Consider the following 18970-nt stretch of genomic DNA (forward strand, 5'->3'; position numbering starts at 1 on the left):
GCAAAGTTACTAGAGAATTTCCTCTTGGACCACAACTCAGTTTGCCTGGAGTTTTGGGGGTGGGTGGGGGGGTATCACATGTTCGAATTAGGAGGACAGGAAGCAGCTACTTTCAAGAGAGATTTTAATCCGGCAGCAGTCAGAAGACAGTTAAAAGTCCAACTGATGTTTCCACTTTGATAACATATAGCTGCATACATAATAAATCAGTTATTTATTCACCTGACATTTTTTCTCCGCCAGATAATTTCAACCTAGCGAACCCAGACCCAAAGCCATTTTTATCCAAAGTTTGGCTCAAACGCCTGCGTTTATGTTCTGAACGTATTACTTTAAGCTCAAGAAGCCAGGCCGGTGTAACAAAGCAAGAGAAGTAATCTGTTCTCCGAAAAGCTCCCCTCCTCAAATGCAAACACAGGGCATTAAGGAAAATCTCCAGTTTAAATACATTCCACACTGAGACACTGCCATTTTTATTTGAAGCTAAGAATATTAAGGGGAGGGTGGGGTGGGGGGGATAGACAAGAAAGGTTGAAAAAGCATGAAATTGTGGGTTAACTACAAAGTTCACTGCATTACTGGGACCTGGGAAGAAGTGATCACCGGCAATTACTCGCTAAGCTGGCCCTAACTTATTAAAATAAACCTTTCCATCCAAGCCAGTTGGGCTTTCGGTTTTCAAAAACTCTGCCCAGCAAATCCTTGTCATGGGAAAAGCGATAGGGATCTTTCCAAGGGCTAATTGCTTGCAGCAACTTTTAACTCCCCATCTAAAAACCTCAGACAGAAAGCCACTCCCCTAATTAATTTTACAGAACAGGGGAGGGGGGAGAGAGAAAGAGAGCGCAAGCAGTTCAAAGGCTCTGGATATATTCAACAAAAGAGAAATATTAAAATATATCTATTGGAAGCCCAATTGACAGAGTCTTCTCTGTGAGCAATACAGTGGAACCTCAGTTTATGAACACCTCGGTTTATGAATTTTCGGTTTATGAACGCTGCGGACCCATCTGGAACGGATTAATTCATTTTCCATTACTTTCAATGGGAAAGTTTGCTTCAGTTTATGAACGCTTCAGTTTATGAACAGACTTCCGGAACCAATTACACCCATGCTTCAGTTTATGAACGCTTCAGTTTAAGTACTCCGCGGACTCGTCTGGAACGGATTAATCCACTTTCCATTACTTTCAATGGGAAAGTTTGCTTCAGTTTATGAACGCTTACTCCGCGGACCGTCTGGAACGGATTAATTCACTTTCCATTACTTTCAATGGGAAAGTTCGCTTCAGTTTATGAACGCTTCAGTTTATGAACAGACTTCCGGAACCAATTGTGTTCATAAACCGAGGTACCACTGTACAGAGCCAAGGGGAATGACACCCCCCCGCCCCCACCTTTTTGATATGGAAGCCACGAAGAATACAAAAAAATACAGATTCTTTTCTCAGCCTGGCAAACTTCCACCGAACTCCGCAAGCGTTAAACAGAAGTGTGGACAAGCAGAGAGTCAGTAGCCTTTGCAGTACACCCTGCTCAGAGATGGAGGAGCAACCATTTATTTACAGCAGGCATGTCCAGAGTCCGGTCCGGGGGCCAAATCCGGCCCCAAGGTCGATTTAATCCGGGCCCCCAAGCAATTCTGAGAAATGAATCTGTTGCGGCCCCCGAGCGCCTGCTGTTCGGCTTGTTTTGCCCAGGAGCCAATGCATCGGCGGAGAGCTGCAGCAACCCAGCAAGCTTGCGCCGCTGTGCACCCGGTGTGCGGCTCACTCTCCCGCCACCCCCCAAAAGGAATAAGTCCGCTAACGACTTCAATCCTAAAAAGCTCTACAACTTTGGGGCAAAACCCTAAAAACAGCTCAACAACTTTGGGATAAAATCCTAAGAAAAAGCTCAACAACTATGGGGTAAAATCCTTTAAAAAAGAAAAGAAAAGAAAAGCCCTCACTTCATCAAATCTGGCCCTCTTTGAAAAACGTTTGGACACCACTGCTTTACAGGGTCTCCAAACCCCACCCCACCCCACCCGAAATTCTACTTTTAAATGCTAGGCACAGCCCATCTTGATAGATCTGTTCCAAAGAAGCAAACGCCAGCCAATTTAAGAAAGCAAGCAAAAAAACAAAGCGGTGCTAATTTTAGCCCGAAGCATTTATTAAGTCTTTCTGCGTTAACAACATAACACAATCGCATTCTCATGCATAGAAGCCTGGCTCACATACAGGGCTTCAATTTTTATTTTTATTTTAATCAGACTGTCTGTCTTCTGCTGCGAGTTGCTTCCAAAACGAAATTTGGGGCAGGGGTGGGGAGGGAGTCAGACTCTTCTATGCGTTCTTGTTTCAGATCTTACGAGCAGCTCTAGCCAGTTTCGAAAATTCTCATTTTTAAACGATCGCATTCGCAACATTAAAGAGACTGTGACTCATTCCCTGACCCCCACCCCCACCCCCCCACCCCAAACTTAATGGAAAAAAGAGTTATAATCTTGTTTCTCTCCGAGTCCGAGAATATAATTGAGGCTGGGGTATCAGGAAGGACAGCAACATCGCTGGAGAACTTTGCAAAGGAAGTGTGGGAAAATTGCACCTTAAGTAAATAAGGGCACTAGAGCATGTCTGGGCAGCAAGTGGGAGGTGAGAGACAGAGGAAGGCTTGAACTCTGGAAACAAAGCCTGTTGTTCTGGCTAGCGAGGAATGTGGGCAAACCCCATAAGGCACTTTCGGATGGATGACAGAAGCACAAATCTCTGGGAGCGCTGGCTCCGGCTCACGCAGCAAGCTGGTCTCTGGCCCAGACAAAAATGGGGGCGAACAAAACACTGCAGCCCAACCGAAACACACAACACACACACACACACATACAAACGCACAAGCCTCTCTTCTGTTATCAGGGCTGGTCAGGTTTTTACATCGCCCTTATCTAGGAGTGATTCATGTATGTTCTCAAGGGTTGAAAGGAAGCGGACCCGGGTTCCTTACCAAGTTTGCAGGGCGGAGAGGCCCAGCGAATTCCCGATTTTGGAGCAGCACGCCATAAGGGTTCAAGCGGATCTCATCTCCTTTGGCGTGCTCGAGTTGCGCATGTAACACGAGTGTCCCAAACATGCTCCATTTCAAAGCTCGTAACTTGAGCTGTCGCCCGAGGTGCCATTTGGATTTGGGCAGAGTGCCACCAACGCAGCAGAGATGTGCCAGGGGAGTGGCTGGAACGGGGCAGAGCTGCCCAAGTGTGGCACAAAATGGGGAGGCCGCCTCCGGAAGTCTCCTACGCTATGGGAAACCATCGACAAATCAGCTTTCTGCCAGCCCCAGAACCGGCGTACGAAACTTGCCTGATCTCCCCAGCTGGGAGAGGGAAATCAAAAATCTGTATGCATTGCCACCAGTGTAGGAACCCATGCGAAGACTGTAATTTTGGTGATAGGGCATGGCATGGGGCTACAGAAATCTGGCTTCGGGTGAGGCACACTCACAAGACTGAATGCTACCGGGACGGGCTGGGGACTATGGGGAAAAGGCTTTTTGCATGAAACACACACACATACACACTTAATAACATTGGTAACAGTTCCCTGCCTTGGAGCCAAGCAGGCACTTCCCTTAGGACTGAAGACAACCAACCAACACCAAACTCCGTATTTGAACATATACACAAGCCAGAGCATTTTCCCAGTTAGCTCGTAGAATTGTAGGGGGTGGGGAGGGCCATGTAAGTCCAACCCCCTGTGATGCAGCCAATTCTGGGTGGGCTTGGGTCACCGTCTACTCTGACTTACAGCAGCTCTCCAGAACTTTAGACAGGGAATACCCAAAGCTGGGGAAGGAGACCCATGGAGATGCTGTGCCACCAAGCTGTGACCCTGGCACAACCACAACCCCATGGATGGGGACACAGGTGCTGCGGCAACGATGTCTCTCCCTGACCCCCTTTGCTATACACAGTCATACCTCGGTTTAAGTACGCCTCGGTTTGAGTATTTTCAGTTTAAGTACTCCGCGGACCTGTCTGGAACGGATTAATCCACTTTCCATTACTTTCAATGGGAAAGTTCGCTTCAGGTTAAGTACGCTTCAGGTTAAGTACAGACTTCCGGAACCAATTGTGTTTCTAAACCGAGGTACCACTGAATGTGGATATTGCATCTCGTCTGAGCTGTTGCTCGAAACGTTCGAACCATCACATCCAGCCACGGGGAGCAGCAGCGTCACTCTCTCCCTCCCTTTCTCCTTGTCTGCTGGCCAAAACAGAACAGACTTCAAAAGAATACGGCAAAAGACTCTGCCTTCATCGGTATCTACGGACAAGATTCCTTCCAAGCTATTAACCTCTCATCACTCCCAAGTCTGGCTCCCAAGACCAGAGGAACCAAGAGGCTGCATTAATCCTATTCTAAAGAATGCTCAACTTTTGCCTATTGATGGGGGACAAAGTTGAGGGAATGGGGAGGAAGGGGGGAGGGAGGGATGAAAGCAAGTAATGTAATTAAACACACTTTTGAGGAAAATGCCTCGATCAGCAGATTTTGTACACGGGGGGGGGGGGGAGGTTGCGAAGAATTTCGGCCGCAACTCATTGCGAAACATCCACAAATGCATGCTTCCTCTCGCCTCCATGCCCAACACGGATAGATGCTGGGCGTTTCAAAGCAAGCAAGCTTTCCAAAGAAAGGCCTCCGATGGCGTTTCGAGCGAGGGAAACGTTTTACCTCACCGACGCCGAGAATGGAGAACACGCACTTAAACATTTCATAATGCAGCGGGGAGAAGGGGTAGCGGGTCTTCCTCCTCCCTCCCCCCCCCCCCCGGCTAGACAGCCCCATGTTTAATTTGAAAAGTTACAATTGCTTAGCCAAAGGAAGATTTGTTTGGTTTACCTGCACCCTCCGGGAATTTTGCAAGAACCGTGTTTGGGGCTGCAACCCTGACGACAGATGGCTGTGGAGAGAAGAGGGGGGGGATTAGAAGGGTGGGTTCGGGTTCCCCACTCCCACCAAACAGCACAAGAGACCGTTTCCCTGGACTCTCGCCCCTCGTGGGAACGTTTTAATCTCCTGCTACTACTGTAATCCTACCAAAGCCAAGGTTTAAACAGGTCCCTTGGATCAAGTCTACTGGAAGAGAAACTGAGGAAGGTAATGTCTCATGACAGCAACTCCAGCCAGCAACAAAGAAAACCTCACCCCACCATCCCTGGAGCAGAAATTTAAGAAATTTAGAGGCTGCTCCCCGGGCTCTCTCACACTGGCCGGGAAATGAGGAGGGAGGCTGGGACCCGTCCTGCTCCGAGACGCTTGTGAGGGAAGCGTGAGGGGGACTAGGCTTGGGCCTGCGCCTCTGGCGCGCGCAACCCCAACTGACGGACACCGACCCAACCCGCTGCTGGGCACTGACCCAACCCGGCAGGCTTCCTCCTCCTGTTGCGGCCGGCGTGCTGGGTCCCGCTAGCTGGCTGGGGCGCTCGGTGGTCTTGCTCCGCACGTCGCGGAAGTATGGCTTATTTTCGGGGTATGTCTTACATTTCTCAAATGATTAAAAACCCTGCCATGCCTCACTTTATGACTACGTATTAAAAAAAGGGGAAACACGGTAAGTCTCCATATTTTCTCCAGGAAGAGAGTCCATTCCCTTTCAAAACAGGCAAAATGTTCTACGCAGATCCACCCCTACTTCTCATCATTGCAAACCGATTTGCATTTGAAAGTGAAAAGGCACAGCCCTACAGCTGAGTATTATTTAGGATGCAGACTCATAACCGAAGAAGAACCTTTCTCTTGAGCAAGCACCTTTCTCTGGAAGCGTCACGCTCAGAAAAGAAGAAACCTTGCTTCTTCATACTATGAAACGTATCTGATTTACTGTCATGTGCGTGGACTTATGAAGTTGCCTTATACCAAGGATGGGAAATTTGTGGCCCCAGGGATACTGTTGGGACTACAGATCCCATCAGCCCCTGCTCTATGGCTAGGGATGATGGGAGTTCTTCCAGAAGTTGCTGGACCTCCATTCTTACTTGAGGCAATTGGCCAACCTGCCTCTAGTCTTGTTTTCAATTTTGACTGGTAGCAGGTAGATGACTACTGGCTACATGGCTACATGGACCAATTGCCTGACTCAGTAGAAGACGGGATTCCTGTGTTCAAGTACAACTCTGAATACTTCCAGCTCAGTCTCCACCATTCAAAAACCTCTGTTATATTGAGCCACAAAATCAGTTTTTCTTGAACCTGGGGTCTCCAGCTGTTTTTGGACTACAACTCCCATCATCCCTGACCACTGGTCCTGCTAGCTAGGAATGATGGGAGCTGTAGTCCAACAAAAGCTGTAGACCCAAGTTTGAGAAACACTGCACTAAATTGAAGTTACAAGACCCATCATCATGCATCATTAAATGAGGCATAAGAAACCTCCAACTTTGCTTGGGATGGTGTGAGACTCTTGGTTAAATAGCTGGCCTGTTTGCCCTTAGCTTGCCTGAAATTATAGGGAATGGAAATGATCTTTGGTGCTCCCTGACTTCTAGAGCCACACAATACCCTGGGAACGTAACACGGGCATCACAAACCTTTGTCACAGTCCAGACCCATCCAGCCTTCCAAGCACGTTTTGTTGCCGTTCTGATCGCAGGTGTAGTGCCCAAAAAAGTCATCTCTCGGCCGGCAAAACTTGTTGCAGCCAAAGCCGTAGTAGTGCTCGTCGCAAGTGACCCGGATCTGGTATTCGAAGTGAGCCACACCTGCATTCTGCTTCAGTATCTGCCACTGGCGGCTCGGGTTGATCATCCCAGAGTGAGATGCCTTTTCGATGATGCTATCAGCGTCTTAAGGGAGAAATAAAACAGAAATCAGAAGGGAAAGAGCAGCTTGCAAGTCTCTGTTGCGCCGCTCCTTTTCATACGAATGGACTGACCCAAAAGGAGGAAGAATCAGTAAAGTTAAGCCAGGAGACACAGAAATATCCCCACCAAAGTGCAGCACAGCTGAGCAGAGAAGCCTGGAGAGATGCCTTGCCTTCAAAGCTCAAGGCTGCTTCACCCACATGCCCCCCCCCATGGATGCTAGTACAGTGGTACCTTGGATCCCAAATGCCTTGGTACTCGGATGTTTTGGCTCCCGAACGCTGCAAACCCGGAAGTGAGTGTTTCAGTTTGAGAACGTTCTTTGGAACCCGATCAGAAGCCACGCTTTGGTTTCCAAATGTTTTGGAAGTCGAATGGACTTCCGGAACAGATTCCATTCAACTTCCAAGGTATGACTGTACATAGTTTTCTTCTACACAAAATAGGTATACAGAACCCTGTGCAACAAGCACACACATGCACACACCTTGCATGGTTTCTGCACATGGCAGCAACTGGATCTGTTGCCGGTTGGTGAGTGTTTATGCAGATGGGCAAGCACTAAGTGTTGCCTCATTTACCCAACACAGCCAAAACCACTACGAGGACTATTTACACAGGATTAATCTGACTGTGGGATAGCACTTATTAATATTTAAACTCCACATTATCAACTGTCTTGAAGATTTAGGCACCGCTATCAAAGTAAGATGCAGGCCCTGCCTGAAGGCATAACAATCTAATGAGTGGAGGATATTAAACGTTTCATCTTTTTAAACATACTTCCTTTTTTTCTTTTTCTTTTACTAGCTATGCCGATTTCCATTATGCGCACGCAGACTGAAGCCATAAGCACATAATAAGCTGCCCTTATCTTCTTCTTCTTTGGCAATCACTCTTGGCTGAGTTAAGATTGTCTTCCATGAACATGGTCTTAACAGTGAGTCCGTAAGTGACTCTGGAGGCCAATTCTGGATCCACACGTCCTTCCACAGTGGGGACATTGGTTTCCAGGCAGAAGTTGATCACGGTGAGGGTTTGCAAAGCATACCTTCCTCTTAGCACGTTTCGCCCTTTCGTACTGAGTTCGAGAGTCTTCAAAGCCCATGACACCTTTGGTAAAGGCTGTTTTCCAATTGGAGCACTCGCAGGCCAGTGTTTCCCAGTTGTCAGTGTTAATACTACATTTTTTAAAGATTTGCCTTGAGAGAGACTTAAACCTCTTTTGTTGACCACCAGCATTACACTTTCCATTCTTGAGTTGGGAATAGGGTAGTTGCTTTGGAAGACGATAATCAGGCATCCACACAACATGAGCAGTCCAACGAAGTTGATGTTGAAGAATCATTGCTTCAACACTGGTGATCTTTGCTTGTTCCAGTGCACTGACATTAGTTTGCCTGTCTTCCAATGATGTGCAAACATTTTCGGAGACACCGTTGATGGAATCTTTCGAGGAGTTGGAGATGGCATTTATAAGTGGTCCATGTTTCACAAGTCTATTTAGCCCTGAACGGTATTCCACAGAGGCTGCTTGTGGCTCTCTCATATAGGGCTGGGCAATATAATGTCCAAAACCAGTTTGAAGTCCATATCGTGATATCGGTTTCATAATTTTTGACCTGGCAATATATTGCATGCACCATACAAAAATGGCAATGTGGGAAAAACCGTGAAGTCAGTAAATCAATGCCTCTACATAACTCCATCCTTATTTCAGACATCACGATACATTGTTGCATCGTGATGTTTGGCTGGTGATATATCGTAATGTCAAAAACCAGATACAGTGGTGCCTCGCTAGACGAATTTAATTCGTTCCACGGGTCTTTTCTTATAACGAAAAAATTCGTCTAGCGAGTCCCATAGGAATGCATTGAATTTTTTTCGAATTGTTTTTTGCCCATAGGAACGCATTAATTGAATTTCAATGCATTCCTATGGGAAACCGCGATTCGCTAGACGAAAACGCATTCGTCTAGCAAGGCAACCTCTGCTCGAAAAATTCTTTCGTTAAGCGGAAATTTCGTTAAGCAGGGCATTCGTTAAGCGAGGCACCACTGTATTGCCCAGCCCTACTCTAAGATGCCAAGCAGATGCCCTGCCATGGGGCTCCGCCCTTCCCCCAAATCCAAATGAACAGAGCGAAAAGAATATGGCCCAAGTTGGAAATGCTCGCTGCAAAACCTCCGAGCCAGAGCGCCGATGCAAAGCCCAAGAGAAAAATGGCTTCTTCACAACCAGAGGAAGACAAAAGGCAGGAGAGGCTGTACTCTGCAACAACAAGAATGCAAAACTCTCTGCTTGCTAATGCCCTGAACTTTGTTCCGATTATTCACCCATCTGCAAGATATCGTTTTCACATCTGAATTATAAACGCCCTCAGGCCAAGTACAGTAGAAGTGTTGCAAAACCCTATTTGCTCTGGGCAGATTCATGCTAGAGATTTCCTGCCAGGCAGGTATAAGCTGGAAACACTTTCCCTTCTGAGCCAAGCGGTGACACTGACACTCCACTTTCAGAAAAGTTCACCTGGTTTTCAGGTTTTCTCTGCCCCCACCCTCTGCAAAAGCAAGCCGCCGTGTTAAATTACCCCCTCCTTTTTAGCCGTAGTGGCCAGGGCTCAAAATTCTTTTCATCGCTCTGGACAAGGAAGCGAAGATTCCCCTTGGCATCTCCTTCAAAGACTCTCTGGTTCTAGGAGGACAGACTCCCAGGCTTTTCAAGAAAACCCGAAACAGCCAGGCAACAGATCAGCAAAAACTCTAATATTTCACACGTCCCTGGGACCTGGTACGTATCTGTGGTATTTCGCTTGCTAGCCCGGCCTCGAGACTTCAATGATCTGACAGCACCTTACAACCTGCTTGACCGCAGACCGAAAATCTATCGTAAAACAGACAAGAGCTGCCTATGTAGACTAAGGGAAGAGGGAGGAGGGAAAGGTAAGAGGGGGAAAGCATCCATGCTAGCTGGCAACATTGCTTGGGTATAAGTAAGGTGGGAGCAGGGCAGTATCCAAAATATTAAAACAAAATGAGGGATGCCCATGAAGTCAAGTTTCCCCTATGACGCAGAAGGACTAGGACATAATAAGACGGTGGTGGCTTTCCAGCATCCCAAAGCCAGGATCTTTCCTAGCTTGGCTAGCTGAGAACCTTTCAATACGATGAGGTGTCAGCAGCAGGACCTGAACCCAGGGCCATTTAAATGTAACCCACCACCGAGACAACCTCTGTTTTGAGAAGCAGGGCAGTGGGGGAGAGCAGAGCCTTCAAGTGTCTCTGTTTTCCAGGGACAGCCCCAGACTTACAGAAGCCGTCCCCGTTTCCGTTATGTCCCGCTTTTCCTTAGGGCGTCCCTATTTTCATTGGAGAAATGTTGGAAGGGTACGGGAGAGAAAAAGGTGAATAGACGCTATACACCCACTTTTCAAAGAAGGATCGTTCGGGACAGGACACTCTTTTACTTAAGGTACTTCTATGCCAGCCTTCAAAATAAATTTCATCCAAGACGTACAACAACAACAACAACAACAACAACAACAACAACAACAACAACAACAACAACATATGAAATCATTTGTCTTGCTTGCCCTCCAGGTTCCAGGGAAAGGATCTGTATGCTGGTTCAAATCACCATGCAAGACATAAATGGTGCCCCCCCCCCACTCCCAAATTAGCGCCAGTCACAGGCTATTTGCAAACCCAGCATGAAATAAGTACTATGCATTTTCAGCCAGCACCAGGCCTTGTGTTCCAGCTCCTGCTGTCAACCAAAGGCCACTGCTGACTCTATTGAGGTAGGGCCAGAGAGCCCCCCCCCAATGTTCCTGCATTCACTCCCTGCCATCTCCCGGTAGCACTGGGAGAATCCCCTGTCTGGACCGGAGAGCGGCTGCCAGCCAGTGCTGACAATACTGAGCTAGGCAGAACCAAGGGACTGACTCAGCATACTCATAAGCAAAGGTAAAAAGGTAAAGGACCCCGGGACAGTTAAGCCCAGTCAAAGGCGACTATGGGGTTGCGGCGCTCATCTCGCTTTCAGGCCGAGGGGGCCGGCGTTTGTCCACAGACAGCTTTCCGGGTCATGTGGCCAGCATGACTAAACTGCTTCTGGCACAACGGGACACCGTGACGGAAACCAGAGCGCACGGAAATGCCGTTTACCTTCCCGCCGCAGCGGTACCTATTTATCTACTTGCACTGGCATGCTTTCAAACTGCTAGGCTGGGACAGAGTAATGGGAGCTCACTCCCTCACGGGGATTCGAACTGCCGACCTTCCGATCGGCAAGCCCAAGAGGCTCAGTGGTTTAGACCACGGCACCACCCGCGTCCATACAGACCAATTCACACCGATGCTTCTTCGCACAATTCTCTGCCCAGGGAAAGCTAAGTGGGATCACGCGGCGACACAAGGAAAAGTGGTTCCTGGGATGTGGCATTACTGGCCAATTATTAGCAACCACACCCGGGGGGGGGGGGGGGGACAACCACCAAGGACACTCTCGTAAGCAGCTTTGGTAGGATTTTCCACATATTCCTCCTCCCCTCTCCCCGCTTGGCAGCGTGCACGAAACCAAAAGGAAATTAGTTCAGAGTTGTACAAACCTGCCATTACCGGGCCGCAAGGATGGAAGGTTAAGGACCAGCAATCCCATGGCGGCAGACAGAGCAAAAAGTCAACTCAGCCAGCCTGGAGAGAAAGCGATCTTTACAGTTCTCATTGTTCCGCACACAGGAATCATATGATTTGAATCAAAGGGGTAAAAAAAAGGAGGAACTGCAGAATTTAAGAACTGAATGAAGGGGGCGGGGAAAGGATTCACATTCCCAGGAATACGCTTTTGGCTTCGCTTTTCAAACCCTGCATAGCCTGAACGACAGAAACCACAGGAAGGCTCTTGTCCATGTGATGCGGTTTCAGCTCCAGTGCGCTAGAAGACTGGATGTTAACAGGGAGCAAGCTCATCCAACTCGGTGCAGTGTGGTACACTGGTTAGAGCTGAGAGACCAGGGTTCAAAATCCCTATTCAGACAGGAAACTCACTAGGTGGCCTTGGACCAGGGGCACAGTCCATCGGCCTAAAACAGGCATCCCCAAACTTCGGCCCTCCAGATGTTTTGGACTACAATTCCCATCATCCCTGACCACTGGTCCTCTTAGCTAGGTATCATGGGAGTTGTAGGCCAAAACATCTGGAGGGCCGCAGTTTGGGGATGCCTGGCCTAAAACCTACTTCACAGGGTTGCAGGGAAGGTGAATGGGTGAGAAAAAGGACGTGCGCCACTTTGATCTCCTTGGCGGGAAGGTGGGCTATAAATAAATCCAAGAGATGAATGAACAAACTAGGTGAGTCATGGCAGGCTTTTAGGAGGAGCTACTGGAGAACTGACGGGGCAGGGGAAGAGCCCGAATAAGATAATGCAGCTAATGTGACCGGCCGCAACCGTGGAGGAGGTGAAACACAGGAAGCCAATTTAGATAATACACAGGGTCACAATCATTGGTTCAACGTACCCTGATATTGCCTCCCCTGGCAGGAAGCAGCTCTTTCAGGCCTCAGAGAGCAGCCTTCTCTGGCCTGGCTATTCAAGGTCCTTCAAAATATCCCTGTGGATGCTACAGGTTGAACCTGGATCCTTCGGCAAACTAAGCAAATGCTCCACCACAGCCCCCTTCCAGCGCTCGAAACTCCTGGGCGGTCTATTTATTTATTTATTGAAAACCTATCTTGGGACTCTGGTGGCTTGGAAGCTCCTTCATTTCCTAGCATGCATGTAAAAGTTTTAAGAATAGTCTCTCAGTTGTGAAACGGGTACTTTTTAAACTGCTCTAAAGACCCGTGCGAATCATCATTCCTACAGCAGCACTGCGACTTCACATCTTCAATGCTGAAACCTAGCCCTGAGCATAATGGGCACTTTAGTTGGGTCTCATCAGGAGCTGGCTGTCAGAAATCTGTCTGCCATTTCCCCTCTATTACCCTCACAACAGGTTTCAGATATGCGGGTCTGCACGCCCCTGCGTCTAACATAATGCCAAGGTTCAATATGGCGGCAACCAACCAGCCCGTTTATCTCCAAACCCCCTTCCTAAGGAAAACGGCGGTTAAGAAAGGCACTCAACCGCGTCACCAGATTCCTGTTCCTCCAAGCACACACCTCAAGATGGAGAACAAACGTACCGACTCCCAAAAAGTTTTGCTCTTACAAACCAATGCATCGCACTAAAAACCTACAAATCTTCAGGATATAGCGCCTCGACTTCAATTTACAGAGAAATCCTGAAAACACATATTTTCCTACGCTACAGAATCAGAAGGCAGAACAAGAGAGCTTGGAGTTAGTCCTTCAGACAAGTCCCATCTTCAGAATGGCTTCTCAGACATAGCAGCAACAAGTGAAACACTGGAGGAAGCTCTCTGGACATGCCGCTTTCTAGCAGCAGACCAATGACCACTGCCCTGGTCAGCTAAAGAACAGCTGCCAAGGGCCAGAGGAGGTGGCGGTGATGATGCCAAAAGAGCCCGTCAGGAAAGGAAAGACTTCAACCAAACTTTGTGAGCACATCTGGCAGTTTCTGCTCGAAGACGAGGCCGTAAAGTATCTGAAGAAAGAACTCCCGAGCTCTCATCCATTAATGGCTATTTACTGTGGGTTTACCATAAAGAAGGCTGATCGCCGAATAATTGATGCTTCTGAATTATGGTGCTGGAGGAGACTCTTGAGAGTCCCGTGGACTGCAAGAAGATCAAACCTATCCATTCTTAAGGAAATGAGCCCTGAGTGCTCACTGGAAGGACAGATCGTGAAGCTGAGGCTCCAATACTTTGGCCACCTCATGAGAAGAGAAGAATCCTTGGAAAAGACCCTGATGTTGGGAAAGATTGAGGGCACTAGGAGAAGGGGACGACAGAGGACGAGATGTTTGGACAGTGTTCTCGAAGCTACCAACATGAGTTTGACCAAACTGCGGGAGGCAGTGGAAGACAGGAGTGCCTGGCGTGCTATGGTCCATGGGGTCACGAAGAGTCGGACACGATTAAACGACTAAACAACAACTATGGGTTAAACCACAGAGTCTAGGGCTTGCTGATCAGAAGGTCGGCGGTTCGAATCCCTGCAACGGGGTGAGCTCCCGTTGCTTGGTCCCAGCTCCTGCCCACCTAGCAGTTTGAAAGCACATCAAAGTGCAAGTAGATAAATAGGGACCGCTCCAGCAGGAAAGTAAATGGCGTTTCCGTGCGTTGCTCAGGTTCTCCAGAAGCAGCTTTGTCATGCTGGCCACATGACCCGGAAGCTGTCTGCGGACAAATGCCGGCTCCCTCAGCCTATAGAGCGAGATGAGCGCCACAACCCCAGAGCCGGACACGACTGGACCTGATGGTCAGGGCCCCCTTTACCTTTGCCTATTATTGTCTCACTTCAGCCCCCAAATCGATACACACACATATTTGTGTGCCGCTCTTAATAGGGTGGTCCACCCTATTTCCGGTTACGTTCTCTTTTTTTCTCTCTAAATTAGCTTTGCAGATTGTAGAAATTTACAACCAACATCAAAAGAGAATTCCAAAGAATCTCCTTGACTTCCCTGTGGGTCCTTATATTAACCTTTTCCTCCTGCATCTTTTCTATTAATCCCAATCTTTTAAATCTCCATTATACCCAAAATTCAACATTGAACTACAAGTGTTATTCCAATCCTACTAATGATTTTAATTGTTTACAATGCTTTTTAAGGTAAATTATGCATTTCCCCCCATTCCTTACTAAAATTTTGGTCATCCCGGTTTCTGATTCTTCCGGTCGTTTTGGCCAATTCGGCATAGTCCATCAACTTAATCTGCCATAATCTCTGATAGGTACTCTGGGCCACTGACATCTGAGCAGCGGTGGTCCAGTTACATTCTCAAAGGACAAGGATCACAGCTGAACACCACAGCAATGGCGCACACACATGCATTCTCGTTGGCTATCCCGGCAATAACAGATCTTTCTGGCATTTTTGAGATTCACCAGGCCTTGAATAAGAGGGCATCTTTGCTTGGGGGCAGCTGTTGGCTCCATGCCTGCATGAGGGCTTCCCAGAAGTAACTGGCTGGATGCTGATGTAAACAGGATGCAAGACTAGACCGACAAGCTAGATGGAGAATCAGCAGCTCTTCGGATATTACTGGACTCCAGTTCTGAACAGCCCCAGGCAACATGGCCAATGGTCAGGGAAAATAGGCATTGTTGTCCCAAAACATCTGGTAGGGCCACAGGACCCCCATCCTCAAGACACGCCCTTAACTTTTTCCAGCTGTTCCTATGGATTTGGTTTAGGAGACTGGTGTTCACTATCTCACCTGGGATAGCTCAGTCAGTAGAGCTTGAGACACTTAATCGCAGGGTCATGGGTTCGAGCCTCACGTTGGGCAAAAGATTCCTGCATTGCAGGGGGTTGGACTAAATGACCCCTGTGGTTCCTTCCTACAACCCTACACTTCTGCGATTCTTTAACTAGCAAAATTTGAGGTTTGCGATTCAAAAAAGGTTATCCAAGTTTAATCCCTTTCAGGATGGGGCAAAGCACGCATTGCAAATCAGAGCACACCGCCCACCTCTATTTCTGTAAAATGCTCTAGAAATTGAGCTGGCTTATTTTTTTATTAAAAAAAAAATCAAGAGCAAAAAGCAGGGAAACGGTACTCTATTCACCACCAAGTTCTATGACAAGACATGGTAAATGTTTGCCAGTAGTAAATAAGAGACAAAACAAAGAGAGAGAGAGAGGCGTTCTTCATTGTAAGGGATCTCTAGTGTGATCCCTTTAAAATATACAATGCTCAATCTATTGCAAGTTTAAATTGCAAAGATATGCAGGGCCACATCTGAACCGGGTCAAAACATTTCTGGTTCAGAAAATGCATCTTGACATTTTTGGTTGGAGGACATCTTTTGCCTCCAGAATGTTAAGGCGAAATAGAGGGCTCATTGTGAAGCTTTGGAAATTTCGGTTTCATGAAATAAAGATGAGATCTATTCAAAGGAGAGATAGTAAAGGCTCTGAATGAAAAGAACTGGGATCCTCCGGCAAACAACAGTGTCTTTCAAACGCAGGCATTTCCTCACAGGGGTCAATGAAGAAGCACCTGTAAAAGATTTCTCCTGTTTTCCATTTGAGGTTAACATAAGCATGTATATCTGTGTGCAATCAATCATCTAACGTCACCAGTGTCCATTGTATTCTGGAACCAAAGTGTTTGGGTGTCTCTTTTTGCAGTACCGCAACAACGTCTTTTGTTTTATTTGTATCTTTATGGCGATACCTTAATAAGCTGCCTCTAACAAGACCCATTTGGACAGGTCGCTGCTAAGACAGCTTTCCCTGGAAGATCATTTTGCACAATGATTCAGGGAAGAGAATGACCAAGATTGCATGGATAGGAGAGGAGAGCTTTACAATGAGCCCACTGTTTGAGGTTTCCCCCCTATAAAATGATTCACATCTATGATATGTGAATAGTAGCAGCACCAAACTTACAAGACTCTCTTAAGGTCAAGCACAATTACTCTAAGCACTTCATAAAAAGGTAAAGGTAAAGGGACCCCTGACCATCAGGTCCAGTCGTTACCGACTCTGGGGTTGCGTGCTCATCTCGCATTATTGGCCGAGGGAGCCGGCGTATAGCTTCCAGGTCATGTGGCCAGCATGACAAAGCCACTTCTGGTGAACCAGAGCAGCACACGGAAACGTCGTTTACCTTCCCGCTGTAGCGGTTCCTATTTATCTACTTGCACTTTGACGTGCTTTCAAACTGCTAGGTTGGCAGGAGCTGGGACCGAGCAACGGGAGCTCACCCCGTCGCGGGGATTCGAACCGCCGACCTTCTGATCAGCAAGCCCTAGGCTCAGTGGTTTAACCCACAGCGCCACCTGGGTCCCCAAGCACTTCATATATATTAGGAAAACCGTTCTGTGCAATGGAAGTACGCATGTTGGCCATGTCACTTTGCCTTCTTGTATCCTAGCCGTGGAGCCATTTTTGTATGCAAAGCCTGAAATGTTGGAATACTTTTAGCCTCGACAGGGGAAACCCAAGTAGAACCTTCCGCCCAACTCGGTGCAAACAGTCGCGACAGACAATACCGCCGAATATTTAAGGTTTAAGAAGGGCAGCAGCAAGATTGAGAAAACAGTCGACTTCTGCGCACAAGCCAGGATGCCAATAGCAAGCAGACTTTTAAGACACCAGGCAGTTGCAGTGTCAGCAGCAAGAGATGAGGTTGGGGCATACCTGGAAGAAGTACCAGAAGCTCTCACTTACCTCTGAAAAGCAAGGGCAGCTACAGATGCAACCAATACAGTGGTACCTCAGAAGTCGAACAGAACGCGTTCCGGAAGTCCGTCCAACTTCTGAAACATTTGGAAACCAAGGCGCAGCTTCCAATTGGCTGCAGGAAGCTCCGGCAGCCAATCGGAAACAAAGGAAGTCACGCTGGACGTTTAGTTTCCAAAGAACGTTCGCAAACCAGAACGTTTTGGGAGCCAAAACATTCAACTCACAAGGCATTTAGGATCCAAAGTATCTCTATGGGAAAAGGGGATCTAATCAAACACCCATTAAGCCGCAAGTTTCGATGGCAGTTTAGCCAAACCCATCTCAACACGGTGCAATTCCCACTGTCCGTTTCTTCCGCTACGTGGGAATCACACAACGTTCGTGATTGCGGTATGCTTTGGGAGCCGCCAAAAGGCCATCTGTAAATTGGTGCTCACACAACAAAACTGCATGAAGGGGCTGTAGGATGTTTGTGGAGCACAGGGTTTGCAAACGTAGGGTGTTCAGATGGGGTGGATGCGAGTGCGAATCCAGAAAGATCTGGGAGGCACTAGTTTGGGTGCCCCTCGAGTCGTGGAAAGTGGACAGCAGAGACAACCGCATGAACCAACTTATAAAGCTTTACTTAAAGATGAAAAGGATTCTGCAGAATAGTTTCTTGGAATCGGCATTTTTATAAAGCACACTTGTTTGTGAGAAATTTTGAATCGACTGCACCTACGAGTCCACTGCAAAACCTGTTTATTTCCACACAATCTTTCAGCCTTCGAGAAATGGAAAGGGAGAATGTTCGTAATCTCATGCACAGAAATGGCTGAAGTAGCAGCACCATTGTTGCCGACGTCAAACCGAGACGCTGTTGGAAGACTACCCTGGCCCCTCTGGAGGCTGAATAGCATTGTTTACCAGAACACACCAAAGAACTTCCACTTGCACGGAGATCTGTGGATTTCAGCTCAACACAGCAGCACAGCATACTTGCGATTTCCTGGGGGACGTTCTCCACCATCATCCTAATACCCACTACTGGCAATGCACCAACCGACCCCTGGTCTACTGGTGGATCCTAACATAGCTTGGAGATTGCTTCTCCAAACAGATGGGTCTTTCCAGCTCAGAGACCCAGGCAGCTGCCATTTTACTGGGCAACCCACTCTGTGTGCAGATCATCTCAAGTGAAGCTCACCCTGGAATTAGGGGAATTTAAGCTTGTCTTCTGCACGGAATTCAGGCCAAAATAAGACAAGCTCCACTCCAACCTGGAACCCCCTAAATGTTCTGAACTACAAAACACCAGGAGGGTCCCACGTTCGAGGGGGCTGGTTCATACCCTTCCGTTTGCCCCTTCCCATAAAGGATCAAGTGCATACTTCTTCCGGCACAGAATCTCTGCAAAGATTCAGCCCCTTCCTCTATTTAAGCTGCCCTTGCTGCTTGCTTTTAGACAGCTCCATGGCGAAGGGAGGAGACACACAAAAAGCCAGGTGAATACTTACTAACACTGTCGTTACTGTAATCCCAGGCTTCAACGAGCAACGTGTAGGATCTCTGTAAAGAGAGCAAAAGACACCGTGTTAGTATTTAAAAATATATTTTAAAATATAGAAATAATGGGGGCGCTGCCGTCTTTTTATTAGAGCCTGCTTTGGGGGAACAACCCTGCATGCATCTTCCCGACAATCATGTGCTCCTCTAAACATAAATAGGCAATAGATTACAGCCGAGACAAATGTGATCCTCTTGCAGCTGCTTAAACTACCTTATCCAGTCTGACTAAGCTACCTTATCCAGACTGACTCGA

The 18970-nt window shown here is 47.7% G+C and overlaps 1 protein-coding gene across 3 annotated transcripts in view; it reads right to left on the reverse strand.

The window, feature by feature from the left end:
- Nucleotides 1-18970, reverse strand: part of JAG1 (jagged canonical Notch ligand 1) — a 67579-nt gene that overhangs the window by 30776 nt on the left and 17833 nt on the right. For 2 of the 3 annotated variants that reach the window (XM_035110076.3, XM_035110075.3), the window contains exons 3-5: nucleotides 18666-18717; nucleotides 6569-6823; nucleotides 4881-4941 (exon numbers count right to left, since the gene is read on the reverse strand). In XM_035110076.3, the coding sequence (XP_034965967.3) occupies nucleotides 4881-4941; nucleotides 6569-6823; nucleotides 18666-18717 (368 nt within the window). Of the gene's footprint in view, nucleotides 1-2985; nucleotides 3161-4880; nucleotides 4942-6568; nucleotides 6824-18665; nucleotides 18718-18970 lie in introns of those variants that run through there. The other variant, XM_088665601.1, reaches the window with a different exon arrangement.

This window comes from Zootoca vivipara, chromosome 3 (genome assembly GCF_965207765.1).
Source record: "Zootoca vivipara chromosome 3, rZooViv2.hap1.1, whole genome shotgun sequence".
NCBI lineage: Eukaryota > Metazoa > Chordata > Lepidosauria > Squamata > Lacertidae > Zootoca > Zootoca vivipara.